At 43.3% G+C, this 14,763-nt stretch overlaps 1 protein-coding gene across 2 annotated transcripts in view; it reads left to right on the top strand.

Annotated features, from left to right (window-relative positions):
• LOC114140844 (histone deacetylase 4-like) overlaps positions 1-14,763 on the top strand; it is a 62,624-nt gene that overhangs the window by 38,907 nt on the left and 8,954 nt on the right. For both annotated transcript variants that reach the window (XM_028011104.1, XM_028011103.1), the window contains 6 exons: positions 640-758; positions 7,974-8,102; positions 8,217-8,326; positions 9,653-9,787; positions 9,885-10,068; positions 12,480-12,700. In XM_028011104.1, the coding sequence (XP_027866905.1) occupies positions 640-758; positions 7,974-8,102; positions 8,217-8,326; positions 9,653-9,787; positions 9,885-10,068; positions 12,480-12,700 (898 nt within the window). The remainder of the gene's footprint in view (positions 1-639; positions 759-7,973; positions 8,103-8,216; positions 8,327-9,652; positions 9,788-9,884; positions 10,069-12,479; positions 12,701-14,763) is intronic.

The raw sequence follows: 14,763 nt of genomic DNA, 5'->3' as shown, positions 1-14,763 counted from the left end.
CTCATGCTGGAAATGTATTAATTTGAGTGTGAAATACAAATTCAATAAATGTTTTTAAAGGTTTAACAGTTAATGTAATGTTTTTTGGGATGTTGTTGTGATCTGAGGATCCACAGGGCTCTGTTTTGGGGCCTCTGGTTTATGACTTGTCTTCCTTCAACTTCTGCCAGCTGTGAGGTTTGAATTTTACATTTTCCAAAATTATTTACCTCTACATCTATATAGTTGTTTTGTTTGTGTGAAATGGCACAACTAAATTCATAAATTACAAATACAGTAGAGAGAATAAGTAATGTTACGTAATACTGTTACGTAATACAGTGTCTGTGTGTTTCTGCCTCTGCTCCTAACTTAAATATAAACTCCTTCACTCTGGACTCAGCCTCCCACTGAGTTCTGGAAGAGACAACTGCGTACCCTCTTGTCAGGAACATGCATTTGGGCCAGATCCAAACGCGGCTTAAGTTTTTCCTGCAAATGACACTTTGTACTGTAGGAAGCGAGCAGATGGCGACACATGTCTGCATCCTTGCCAAGCGATTTGCATGACGCCTTAATCGTTTAGGTCCACGAGGACGAGATGGTTTCTTTTCAACCCGCACGCTGTTGATGATTTCTGTTTGTTTTTTTTTATTGCAGAAAAACCCAACATAGCTCTCTGGACCAGAGCTCGCCTCCACAAACCGCAGTGTCCACCTACAATCACCCGGTGCTGGGCGTCTACAACCCTCGGGATGACTTCCCACTGCGAAAGACCGGTGCGTTTTTTTGTTTGTTTTGCCAACTCCCTAGTTTCACTGGAGCAGGCCGGCATATCTGCTGCATGCATGCTCACACAGAAGCGCTACGGCCGCTAGCTGCAGTGCAGACTCATGTCTGGCATATTTTAGACAGCATCACAGGTCTGCTCCATTAATCAGATCCACATTAGGCTGTCAGGGTCTCCCAGCATCACCCACATGAGAGTGTTAAAGAGTTAGTGTAGGTGGTAGTGGAGCACAACAGAGAGAGAAAGTTAAGTGGGAAGAGAATCATGATTTTGTTACCTGATTTATTTTAAAGATGTCCTTCCAGAATTCTTTCAGAGCTTTTGGAAAATGTTTGTCAATCTGGAGTTTGATGCATAAATGGATAACAGTTCTAATATTTTAGCAAAACGAACTTAATGAACATGATGGAAAGTTTTTGTGGGACAGTGATCTCTTACAGTGTAATGGTTATGATTTGAGGTTCCACAGGGCTCTGTGTTTGGGTCTTTGGTTTATGAAATACTTTCAACTTTTTACTAATAACAGACATCTGAGAATAAACTCAAATTCTCTTTAGAGCTTCTTACTTTTATTTCTCTTTGACCAATCTTCATTAAGCATACGCCGATCGGGCTTTTTGTGGCTGATACTGATTCCTTATCATTCGTGCTATTTCAGATTTTGGTCGATTCTGGTTTTTCTTTTCAATATTAGGTTTATAAAATAATCTTAGTTAATTTTGTTTTAATAAAAAAAAATTTAGGTGTTTACTCTTCCTGCATTTATGCTTTTTTTCCATATTTGACCTGCTAATGGTTGAGCCAATCAATTGAAAATCATGTTATTTTGATTACTGGCTGATTGCCGCATCATTATGCTTTCTTTTTAAGATAACCAAGTATAGAAACATAATATATTACAATTATTGATTCACTGATACGAAAATTTAGGCTGATATCAACATTGACCGACATTGACACAGCATCTACATGTTGTGTAGGGTTAGGACCAATACTAATATCTTTAAAAATGACAAACATCGACTTATACCAATGTAAATATCAATATATTGTGAATCTCTAATAACAACCAACCCACCAATAATCACATTTTCCAGTTTTTACTTGATTCAAAAAAATGACTAAAAACAGCTGATGTGTTAGGTTCATTAAATGCACCAAAACTCAAAATTCCACCAAACCTTTTTACTCTCTGTAAAGAATGCATCAAACAGTTGTGATGTACTTTGTTTCTTGTCCTGTGAAAGTGAATGCTTTACGCTTTAATATGTTTACTGAAATGAGTTTTGTACGTGTCGTAGGCTTTCGGTGAAAAGATGAAATAGGCCAATTAAAATCTCGGGAATAAACAAAAATCGCTCTCAGTCGGTAAGACTCTGATCTCTGCAACTGAAATCAAATTTTGTTTTTTTCAAACTCAACAAAAACTTCCAATGAACTTCCTCACCGCAGCTGAAGTTGACTTTTGAATACAGAAACCTTCCTTAAAACTAGCTGCAATATTCTGCACCACTGGGCGTGCCGCGGTGGCGTGGGGGGTGGCGCGACCCATGTTTGGAGGCCTTGAGTTCGACGCGGCCATCGCAGGTTCGATTCCCGGACCTGGCGATATTTGCTGCATGTCCTCCCCCGTCTCCTTCCCCCTTTCCTGTCAGCCTACTTTCATATAAGGGACTCTAGAGCCCACAAAAGACCCCCTTGAGGGGTAAAAAAAATAAAAACATTTCTGCACCACATGCATACTACGTTAGCTAAGCTGTGGCGTCTTTTTCCTAATCTTCTATTAGCTACTGTAGGTCGTTAAAGAACCAGAAACAGGTGGAAGTGGGACACTGCGAGGAAAAACAGGTGAAAATGCACCGTAATTCATCTTTTCTTGTACATACAATTTTAAGGATAAAACCACTGCTGAGCTTTGCCCACTCATGGTGTAGCAGTAGCGTCGCATTGAGCCGCATGTTTTCTTTTCGATCCTGCCCAGATCTTGTCAGATCTCTGTAAAGCGGCTAAAATACTCCTTAATGCCCCACTGGAAAAAAAGATTTGCTTGTGGCTCACAGCCTTACATCTTTTTGAGGTGCAGAGTAAAACCAGCTGTTTTCCGTCTGTTTTTGTTCACCCCATCCCTCCCTCCCTGTGTTTATAAGCGTAGCTTTGTGTGCGGGTACTCGACGTGTGAACGGCGCGCTGTGGCGGTGTAGCTGCGAAGCGGCGGTCATCTTACAGTGCAATTATTCACTTAGCACAGCGGCAGGCGGCTGCAGCCGGGCCCTGTTTACTCCAAGGCTTTGAGCCGCTGGCTGCGACTGCGGACAGACCGCAGTTGACACTGGCCCACACAGCCACATTCCAACCTGGGAGAGCAAGAGGACAGGGAGGGTGAGGGGAATAATGTGAGAGTTAAAAAAAAAAAAAAGGGAGGGAAAGTAGGGTGAAGGACACTGAGAATTTTCTGGGGCAGGTAGGATGGAGATCTCCTTCCAGCGACTTTGAAATGGAAGATTATAGCACCGAAAACAAGAGATGGCAAGCTGGATTTAAAATAAATCATGTGGCACAATGATCTCATAAAATGAACCTGCTTTACAGGGGGAAAAGAACGGTCTCGGAACGTCGCCGCTCCGCTTTTATAATGCCAGAGATTGTGCTCGGCTGCCGGGAGCGAGGAGAACCTGTGCCACTCTGATGTTTGCCCGCAGCGATGACGTGCTTTGTGGAGTTTGCTTATGGTAATCCCAGCTCGGGATAGTTTAGAGGCCCTTTTATATCAGCGCCAGGTTGTAAAAGTCAAAGCCTGGAAGCCAGGACTTCCAGCGGTGGTCGAAAATAAAAACAGAAAAGGAACGTCGTCCAGTGGCGCGTCGCTAGAACATGTCTGCAGGACAGGAGAGGTTGTGGATGCTTTATGGCCGATATCGCGGCTTCTAAAGTTTCTTCGGACGGGAAAAGTGTTTGCGTGACAAGAGGGGGGCTCCTTAAAAACTTCCATCGTCCAGATAGAGGCCCAAACCCATTAACCTCCCCTACATATCACACAGCGAGGAACGAGAGAGAGCATCACATGAATAATGCCCTGTGTGGCCCGCGCCCTCACACACAGTGATGCCTCAGAGAGACGTAGACGAGGTGGAAAAGCGTGAGGCCCTCAGACTCACAGCGCCCTTTGATAGAGGCACAGCTAAACGTACTGCTCCTGGCAGAGCAAGCGTGGATTTTACCCCGAACTGGGGCAGCCCGTCTTCCACATGGATACAATGGCACATAGGGAGCCTGGGGCTGCACAATGCAAAAATGCAAAGCAAAATGCTGCGCCCTGATTGTGCACAACGTGGAGCTTACTGACTACGCTCTACGGCCCATTTTGACAGGACGGCAACAATAGGCCATCTGTGGAGTGATATGATGTAGCTACACGCTTCTAAGGAGAATTATCGTGAACATATAGCGGACCTATTTGCGGTTCAGTATTTGCAAATTTGGTTTTTTAGCTGATATTCTTTCAAATCGCACATGTCAAAAATTCAAAATAAAATGCATCTTCGGAAACTAGATGCAATGCTACTGGATAGGCTGGTGTTTGTTCCCTTAAGAGTGGTGGAGATAAGGAACACTGGAGATGTTAGCTAAGATGCTTCCCACCGTCTGTATTAATGCATATGAAGGTATATTTGGAGTTTGAATGATTAAATTAGTCAGTTATAAGCCTTTTTTAGGAGGTGTTTCAAGTATTTGCAAATTTTTGTTGCGCCTAAAGGTACTATACATTTCAAATAATTATTTTTTTAAAATAATCCCTCAGCTAAACACGGTTCAGTTCAGTTTAGTTACAAAGGGCCATTCACAACAAATAGTTCAAAGTAATGTAAAGTAACTCACAAGATAATCAACTCAGTTGTTAACTTTGAAGCAGTCCCCGATTTTGAGCAAACACGTGGTGACAGTAGAGAACTCCTCCCAACAGTATGAGAACAACCACTAGAACAACCATACTTTTTATGCTAAGTTAAAATCAAGAGTGAAATAAACACCATAAGTTCAAATGCAGACGGATAAAGACAGAAGCACAGAGCGTGGTGTACTTTCTAATACAATGAGGATACACGGTTTAGTCAGCAGTAAGTCCATCAACAGAATCACTTACGTTAGCAGTACTTTCTTTTCAAAGAAAAACTTAAAGTATGCATTGTTAATAGCAGCAGTAGCTTCATCCAAATTTGCTGTTCTTGCCATACTTTCTATCTAAAGCAAAAAAACAAAGTTATAAGCTGTAATTCCAAGTAGTGCAAAAATGGCGAGTAGCAGGATGAAATGAGGGGAGAAAACGGTCTATTAGTCCAAAGCAGATAGCTCAGACTAACCAAGGGCTGTCTAACTATAAGCTTTAATTAAACTGACATTGCTACTGTCTCCAAAAAGCAGCACATTGTTTGGCAGGAGTTGCATTTTCATAAACATCCCATTGTGTTGTCTTCTCTCCAGTCTTCTCAGATAACGGAGAAAACCTCTTTTCACGAGTATTGACATTTTCTGGATCAATTCCACTTGGCTTTGAGTACATCTTTGCTGTGATCATTGGGGCTCCTGTCACACCGGATCATTCTCTTTCTCAAATGTGTTTTCACTCCGCCGGAAAACAGAAACCAAACGCTTCTGTTTCACCGGGTGCTAATTATTATTCCTGTCAGTCCCGGGGCTTTGTTTTTCCTTTCGCATGCTAATGGACGCAGTTTTGGGATCAAATTCAGGGAGAAATTACGTCTGCTAAAGTGTGTGCTAGGGTTTGGATCTAGTTGCACATCTTTCCCCTGAAAGCCTTTAACCTATCTTTGTATGTTCAAACCAGCAAAGCTTTAACATGAAGCAGTTCTAGACCTAATTATCACTGAACAGAAAGGCATCATTGACTATCCACGAACAATTTCAATCTATACTTATAGATGAACCTAGTTTGGTATGTAAGAGTTCGGTCCTTGGAGAAGAAGCCAGCCCACAGCATCACACATCCTCCCCCCTAGGTAACAGTTGGGTTGTAGTGCTTCTCCGTATATTCATTGAACTGCCTGGGAAAAACTCAATCTCAGCTTCATCTGACCAAACTGCAAGATTCCAGTTTAGTGTCCTGGCAGATTTCAGCAAACTCCACATGTTTATATTTGTGATAATATTACAGAAAAAACTACAACTAGCAACTAATTGGGAAGACTTGTTGACTTCTACTTCCCAAAAGTGAGCCTTGGGGTGGTTCGATTGGAGACCAAAATTATAACATTTGTTACATTTTCACTGCACCAGATCAAACAACCTGTTCACCTCCTCTCCTGTGGTGGCGCTGCACCAAGAACCACTGAAGGAAACGACACAAAAACCTCTGAAGAAGACATGAGCCACACTTCCTTATTCACGAAAATGTAAATAAAAAGGGAATAGTGTGGGATTTTAGTGATTGTAAGATTTCGCTTCTGTCTTTGGCTAAAGAAAACACGCCATTTGTTTTTATTGCAGAATGCTCTGGGCTATAGTTCACTTCCTGCTTTTGAAACGGTCCTCAAACTGCTTGGCATTCATATATGAATTCAAACACAGACCTAGGTGGTTAGGCAAACCAGAGTTTGCTTTTTTGAATTGCGGATTCACATCTCTCCAAACAAACCAAACCTTCTAGACAAACGAAGTACGGTTGGATTAAAGCGAACTAAACAGGCCTGGTGTGAACGCGCTCTTAGAGAGTTCATTTCTTCCTTGCTAATCCTTCTGGTTGGAGAGGTTGTTTGAGTAGCTGACCTTCTGCAGACATTCCCAGACAATAAACACCATCGTGGTATGTTTGTTGTCTTTTTCATATTGAAGAGCATATGCCACGTCACAAACAAAGAAACATTCCCTAACCTGCACTTGATTTCAAAGATCAGTGTGAACCGCAAGGCGTCACGGTTGGTTTCGCTGTTGCCTGGCAGCATGAAGTTCCCTTCATTGGGTCTTTCTGGATGAAATTTAGATGTTGCGTCTTGAAATGTTCAAAAGTCTGATTGATGTGATCTGCAACCCTTTACTAGAGTCGTAGTAAATTGGCTTCCAAAGCAGACTTCTGTCTACATTAATTGGTTTGACTCCAACTGGAAAGAGTTTTCCATCCTTCTCTCCCTTCGCACTTCATATTTCACACTTCTCTCCTTTCATCACACTTATTTTTACCTGACACTGGAAACGGGACCAAATCTGCAAGTGTTTGCTTCAAAGGACATCTCCCCTGCACAGAACACCAAGCTTCCCGGAGTTTTCTGCTCCTGCGAGGTCTCAGTGGCAGATGGATCCAGTCTTGCCATCCTGTGAGTTTTGGGTTTGATATCCAAAAATTAGATAATGAATAATGAAAAGATTCCAAGCTGATGAGCGTCTGGATAAAGTAAACAGAGCATTAGTGGCCGGAGGCCTGGCCAAGGTGACATGCCGTTCCCTTCTCCCTGTCTCCATTCACAAGTCTGTGACAGGCTAGACAAAAGACTAAAATGCCATGTAGGCAAGTCAGACACGGCTTCCAAATTGGAGCTAATTGCTTTTTAGCTCATCTTTGGGAAAATATGAATTTGGCTTGTTCAGAAGCATCTAATTGGGAGGGATGAGTTGTAGGCTAAATGAACGCGGCGTGTAACAGTTTGTCTTGCAAAGAGGTTTTAATAACAGGGCAGCTTTGTGGAAGGTGCTCCATAACAGAAACGTGTGTGGAGCCCAAACTGGAAGATTGTGAGATTGTTGTGTAAAAATGCGACCTTTTCTCAAGCTTAGTGCTTTGTTCGAAGCTCTGTTGAGGCATGAAAAGTTTGGATTCATTTGTTCTCGCCCAGTTTTCCATTCTCGTTTTCAGTTGCAGTTGAGACAAATGCATTTAACCGGTCTTCACTGAGTTCTGGGATTATTTTAATCTAACCTCAAGTGTAGAAATTACAAGACAGGTGTTTTTATGGTGTAGTTTAGTTTTTCTCTCTTAAAATGATCATAATCTGATTAAAAAATAATTAATTAATCAATTGCTGATTTTTATTATGTTCCGGAATTGAAAGAAGGTGTACTTTCTTTCTACTCTGACTCCAGTCATGCACATTAAGGGGGAAAATACATCATTTTGGGTTTTTCTAAATGAAACCAGCAGATTATTTTGTGTTAAAAACGCTACGTGACAGATGTTGGTCCCTCCTTGTCCCTGCAGCCTCGGAGCCCAACCTGAAGCTGCGCTCCCGGCTGAAGCAGAAAGTGAGCGAGCGCCGCAGCAGCCCGCTGCTCCGCCGCAGAGACAGTCCCATCACTACGGCCAAGAAGCGCTCCCTCGACATGGCGGGTGAGAGGCGGAGGAGGAGGAGGTGGTGGCGAGGATCCTGCTGTCTCAAACCGTTTTTTTTTTTTTTCCAAACTCCTGCTGATTCTTCTTCTTTTTTTCCTCCTCCTGTCTCAGACTCGGCATGCAGCAGCGCCCCCGGCTCCGGCCCCAGCTCCCCGAACAACAGCTCCAACAACATCCCCAACGAGAACGGCATCACTGTGTCCATCTCCAACAACATGGAGGTACATCACACCCATTGTCTTTATTTGCAGTGTATAAAACAAGAAGAAAAAAAATTGATTTTTAATTTTTTTTTCCATACTGGATCTGACAATAGTCGATTTTTATTTCTTCTTCTTCTACAAAAAAGGAGAAAAAAAATAGAAATGAGAAATGACTGAAAATATTGTTAAAAGTGGCTTTTATTTCAATCATCCCTCTTCTGTGAGTTGTACGACGGAGTATCAGGACCAGGCCAGGACAATTTTTGTTCAAGTACGAGAATAAAGCTGTAAAATTAGCACAATAAGAAGAACATCTTAAAATTAAGAGTTAAAGTTCCAGTATTGTACTTTAATAATAAATATATTTTAACATATTTGTTGAAACTATGATATGTTTCAATTTGAGATGATTTGTCTGTCTGATTTGAGACAAATAATCTGTAAAAAATCAAGCTTGTCTGCCTTCTCCCAGTACTTACTAGAAACATCCAATCAGAGCCAAGAGGCGGGTCTTAGCGCTGTCAATCACTCCTCTTTATGTTCATGCCCATTTCTGTCTTGCTTATAAATACTCAGGTTTGTTAGCATGGCCATCGCTGACAGCAGATAAACAGTTTTCCTGCAACGGTATGTTGCTTCTCCGCCATTAGCACATTTAGCAGCAAGTACACAACGATAATTGACAGCTCCATGACCCTCCTCCTGGCTCTGATTGGTTGTTTTTGGTTGGAAGCGGTGCAGTTCGTCAGATGGCGATAGTAGAGAGCAGGTGGAGGAGATCGATCTTTTCACAGATTATCTGTTTCATATCAAACTGTCACGACATTGTGACAGCTTTGTAAAATATGTAAAAAAAATATATGTATTTCGTAAAGTTACATGATAAACCTTTAAGAGTATTAAAATATAATTTCCTTATTTGTAAAACTGATGCCAAAGTATAACTTTACAAGATTTTCAAAGTTTTTTTTATTTTTAAAATCACTGATTTATTCTCCCAACATTATGACTTTATTCTTGTTTGACTGAGTTTTTGCAACACTATAAGAATATTCTGGTGATATTTTCGCATAATTTGAACTCTATTGTACGACTTTAATTTTGGAGTAGAAAAATATTTTTAGCCTGGCTCTAACATTCTGTCGTAGAGTCGACCTGAATTCCAGGTGCATACAAACTGATGGTGTAAAACACGCTTGTCAAAGAAGATGGCTGCCACCAAGGAAGCTTCAGCTAATCAATAAAATGACCTTGTAGTAATTCAGAATCATGGTGTCTGTTTTCCGTTGTGCGCCGGATGTTTCTCCATATCCATGATGCAGATTGGGTAAATGTGTTTTCCAGGCGTCTCTGGCCCAGCGGCTGTGCGGCGGCGGCGATCAGGGCTCCATCAACCAGCTGTCTCTCTACACCTCGCCATCCCTCCCCAACATCACCCTGGGGCTGCCGGCCACTGCCACCGCCACCGCCGCCTCCAACGTAAGGAGGAAATCAGCCAGCCATCTGACTCTGCATCCATGAATGTGTTTATTTTGCAGTTTAGCATCTGTTTTTTTTTTCTCCCCCTCTCCTCCAGGTGACTTCCGCTCAGGATGCAGGCCTGCAACCAGCCCTCTCCCTCAGCCCCCCCTTTCTGTCTGGTGGCCATTTGAGCCCCTACCTTGCAGATAGCGGGTCCGGCGGCCACGGCGCTCACAGCCCCCTGCTGCAGCACATGGTTCTGATGGAGCAGAGTCCCGCTCAGAGCCCGCTGGTGACAGGTGAGGCCGAGTCAAAAAGTCTGGAAAACATGGAACGTTTTCCAGGTCTTCCAGACTTGGGAAACACATTAAAGCAGGCTTTCTGGAATCTGATTTTACAACTTTCCAGCTCTGGACTTGGAAAAATATTTGGATTTCCAGACTTTATTCTCTCTCCTGTTGTTTAAAAGTTGGTTCGTTCCTTCTGTTCCTTTCTGTCTTTCTTCCTTAATTGTATCCAATCAGCTTTCTCTATCTCTACCCTTGCTCTCTTACTTTCCTTGTATCCTTTTTCCTTTTCTTTCATTTTTTAATTTTGTCCTTCCTTACTTAGTTTCTTACTTCTCCTTCCACCCTTTCATTCATGTTTCCTTTCTTCCTTCTGTCATTTATTCCATCTTACCCTATCTCTGTCCTTGTTTTTTAGTGTTCTTTCTTTCCTACTTCCTTTTGTTCTTGCTCACTTTGTCCTTGTGAGGAAGAACATTTGTCCTTAGTCCTTCGTTTCTTCCTTTGTTGTGTCTGTCCATCTTTTTGTGTCCTCTTTATTCCTGCCTTCCTTCTGTACTTCCTTGCTCAGTCTTTCCTTACCTCTGTTCTGACTTCCTTGTGTCCTCGCCCCTTTTTTTCCCAATTTTCTTCCCTGTTCATCCTTGTCTTGTTCCATCCGTCCTCTTCCTTCCTTGCATCCTTCAAGTCTGTCATCCTTCAAATCACCCTAATAATATTTGTCACAAGTCCATTGTGAACTTCCTTATTATGTATTATGTAAGATGAACGAAAATGTCTGGAAATATGCAGGAAACCTGGTTTAAATCAAAATTTAGGTGCTTTTTACATGTGTTTCTATCTAAACTACATTCTGTGTTTTTGGTGTTCAAAGTCACAATTTGATTTCTTCATGAAACGAGTACACTGCAGAACAGGAAGTCAGCTGCAACATCATCTTGTTTCATGGCTTGTTGGTAAATGTGTGCATTCAAATATCCCGGATGTTTGAATTTAGAGAAAATGTCTCAATTTAAGTCTGGAAAAATTGCCATTAACTGAATAAAACATGAAGGAAAGCAGCAAGCCATTAAAAAAAAAATTAAAAATAAAAAGTGAGGCGTTCTTGCACTCAGAGGGGATGTAACCCTCTCTCGCTGACAGACGTCCATTCATTTGCTCAAACTAATGAGTTCCTTTCATATGTCAGCGTATGCTATGAGAGTGTGACATGGGAGCATTGTGTGCCCTTTCCCATCAGCTCATTCACAGACAAAAAAAACATGGCTTCTATTTTCAGGCAGGCATTAGTGTTGAAAGAGCTGTGACGCACACACAGACGCACACAGGACTGTTTTCTGCTCTTTAACAAAAAAGCAAAAAGAAAAAACAAAAAACGTTGAAGACCACTGATGTGAGAAATTACAGATTGGAGGACAGAAAACCGTCGTCGTTTCTTGTTTTCCTCCCGTCTCCGGCAGCTGCGCGTTGGCGGGGTTTCTGCGTCCTGGTGATGCAGCGGTGGACAAATCTGCACAGTAGTCAAACTTCTCGCATCATTTAGCGGCCCCCATTAAGGTTTAGAGCTTCCCCCCCCCGCGCCCAGAGATGGCGTTGGGCTCGGATGATCGCGATGGAGGAGCCGCTGCAGTATGGCGGCACAGATGGCTGTGCTGGTTCGGGTTCACGCGTGCATCTGCTCACTCGCCTCCGGTTCGGCGGCGGCAGATCATCTATGTTGATGGAATCAGTGCAAGGAGAACCAAAGAGTACGGGGGTTCAGACACGTTTACTCTGATACCTCGAAATGAAATGATTAATCAGTCTCTGGTTTTATGTGTCAACTCTAATCCCCACAGCATGATGCTGCCATGATTGTGTTTCTCCACAGAATGATGCGTTCAGGTTGATTTGAATATTTATCTCTCAGGAAAGCCGGAAACCATTTTCCACATCTGTTACAGTAAAATGTAATGTAAGCATTTTCCTCATCTAGAAAAACTAAAAACAGACTTTAACCCATTTTCCAGAGCCAAAATGTTGTCCTTCCTTTCTTTTTTCCTTCCTTTTTGTTCTTTCCTTCCATCATTATTTCTATATTCTCTTTCCTTCTTCCCTCCTTCCTACTCGTCTTCATTGTTGTTGCTCTCATCTTTCTTTCCCTCCTTCCTTCCATCCTACCTTAAGTATTTTATATATTTAAACTACAAACAGAAGTCGAGTCTGTATAAACATTTAACTTTTCCCTTCACGAATCCTGACATAATCCCAGATTTTGTCGTCCAAACTGTTTTCCTGAACAGATCCGATCCGTTTTTCGTCAATAAAAGTCTGTCAGTGTTACTAGTTTAACATTTCTCACCAGGAAGTTCAGATCAGATTATGCCGTTCATCTAATCCCTAAGCCCCACCGTGTTTGTGTGTGTGTATGTATCCGTCCCCAGGCGTAAGCGGCATGTCCATGTCATCGGCCTCCATGGCCAAGCTGCAGCGGCAGCACCGGCCCCTGGGGCGGACCCAGTCGGCGCCGCTGCCCCAGGGGAGCGCCGCCCAGGCCCACGCTCAGGCCCTGGCCCTGCAGCAGCTGGTGGTGCAGCAGCAGCACCAGCAGTTCCTGGAGAAGCACAAGCAGCAGTTCCAGCAGCAGCAGCTCCACCTCAACAAGGTACCACTCCTCCCCCCCTCATCGGCCCTCCGCTGTCGTCTGCCGATCTTGAACGTATTAAAAAAAAAAGACCTCAAAGCGGGGTTTGAAATATTCAGTGAATGGGTGGAAGCGAGTCCGGTGGCAGCCCCTGGACGTGACACTGCGGCGAAATAAACAGATAATTATCAGCTCCGGAGGGCCCGGGTGTTGTAGTTTTGCGTAGGCAGCAGCCAGCAGCTCAGCCAATGCGGCGTCCTCCTCTTCTCCTTCTCTGTAGTATTTCTGTTTGTGAGTAGGTGGAAGCAGGTATGGGCCGACACGTATAGCAAAACCCGTGTGTGTTTGTGTGTCAGTTTATATCTGCAAACGCTCGCATTCATGTTTCTGTGACTGTGGTTGGTGCGAGCTAAGTGTTGGCTGCCATGGCAACGGAGCGGAAGCCCGCGCCTCATATGGGCAGGGAGGAAGTGAGCAGTCGGTCGCTCCTGACGGCTCTTACCTATCGGAGCTGAGGATTCGCCGGTGGAGAGCCGGAGAGGTGTGCGGATGAAACGAGGGATTTCCTCTCCTCCGCCTCCCCCGCTCCTTCTCCTTCCCTCGCAGATGCTTCCCGGCTCTCCAGCAGCGGCTTTCCACACAAGCACCTCTGGAAAAGCCGCCAGTACACCGATTATTTGTACCTCAACATTTCTCTGTTGTTAAGGAAAATATGGATTTGCCTTCATTTAGTCCAGATGAAATATGCATCAATCTAGTTATTTTAACATCTCTTTATTTAGTTGAAACCAGATGTATTTTAATTCTTTTTTTTTTTTTTTTTGCTGTTTTTATTGTTGTTTTGACCTATAAGAAGCAAACACATCCAGGATATCAAGTATCAACTTCTGTTGCCAAACATACCTTTGTTGCATAGTAGATTTACAAGAAACTTAAATAATAATAATAAAAAATCATCCTTCCATAACTCTGCTTTGGTCGCACGCCCAGACTGAAGCCATTCCTCGTTGAACATCACAGAGCACCGTTTCCGTCTGGAGAAATATTTCTTCTGATCTGTGATCACAGTTCATAACGGGGTCTGTGAAGAACAGCAGGCATGCATTACCCATGTAGAAACAGAGCGAAGCGGATGCTTATGGAAAGAGAAAACTGGGAATACCCGTAACGCCTGAGCAAAAATGTTCACATGTCAACAAGTCGGAAAGTTCCTTAAAGGGACACCTGGCCCTTTAAGAACATTTAGGATCTTAATTTGGCCCGAAATGAAAGCGCGTTCGACAGCCCTGCTCTAGACGTCCCTTCATAAATAGCATCAGCGGGTAATTGTTTGCATTTTTCAAATTTTTATTTGTAAAGAAAAAAGCAGAAAAGCCTGTCGTCAAGGAGTGTTGAAACATCGTTAAGGAATTCTATACTAACTCTATGGTCAAAAAAAGATAGATTTACACAGATTTGAAAGACAGGAAACTGAAGAAAACATCTACAGCTGGCAGCGGTTGTTCCGATCGGGGACTGGACCTGGGTTTGAACCGGTTCTGAGTAAGTGGAACAAAGGGTTCTCGTCGGGGACACGTCGATGTCTGTTTGGACGCAAAGGAGACTCAGGCAGAAGCCCAGAGGACGAATGAATGCTCTGACGTCAATGCTGTCCCCTTGGCATGAAACCCTGGAACCCGAGGGCTTTGTAGCTCTGGGAACACACACACACACCTGCAGGCCTAGCTTGAAACTTCCCACTTTGTCTTTCTCGCAAGGGTCCATATCATTAACACCCCACGTCCTGGCTGGGCGAGAGCCATCGGGGCTTTGAGTGGTCCGTGTCGGTGGAAAATGAATCAGCGGGCGGGTGGAGTGGGGAGCGGGATGAGTCGATGACGAGCGGCGCGACTCCGAGTGTGGAATGCCTCTCATCAGCGAGACATGTCGCCTCGGTGTCCTGTCAGCAAGGCCACTCACATCCAATTAGAAACAGAGAGGCTTCAGAGGAGCTGACTGCGTAATCCAAATTAAGCTCGTTAAACGCAGAATGCTTCAGATAAAGGAAACGATTCATCAATTCGATTCATGCTGGATGGGATTTG

The sequence above is a fragment of the Xiphophorus couchianus genome, chromosome 24, assembly GCF_001444195.1.
Source record: "Xiphophorus couchianus chromosome 24, X_couchianus-1.0, whole genome shotgun sequence".
Lineage (NCBI taxonomy): Eukaryota > Metazoa > Chordata > Actinopteri > Cyprinodontiformes > Poeciliidae > Xiphophorus > Xiphophorus couchianus.
This window is presented reverse-complemented; position numbering and strand designations above follow the sequence as displayed.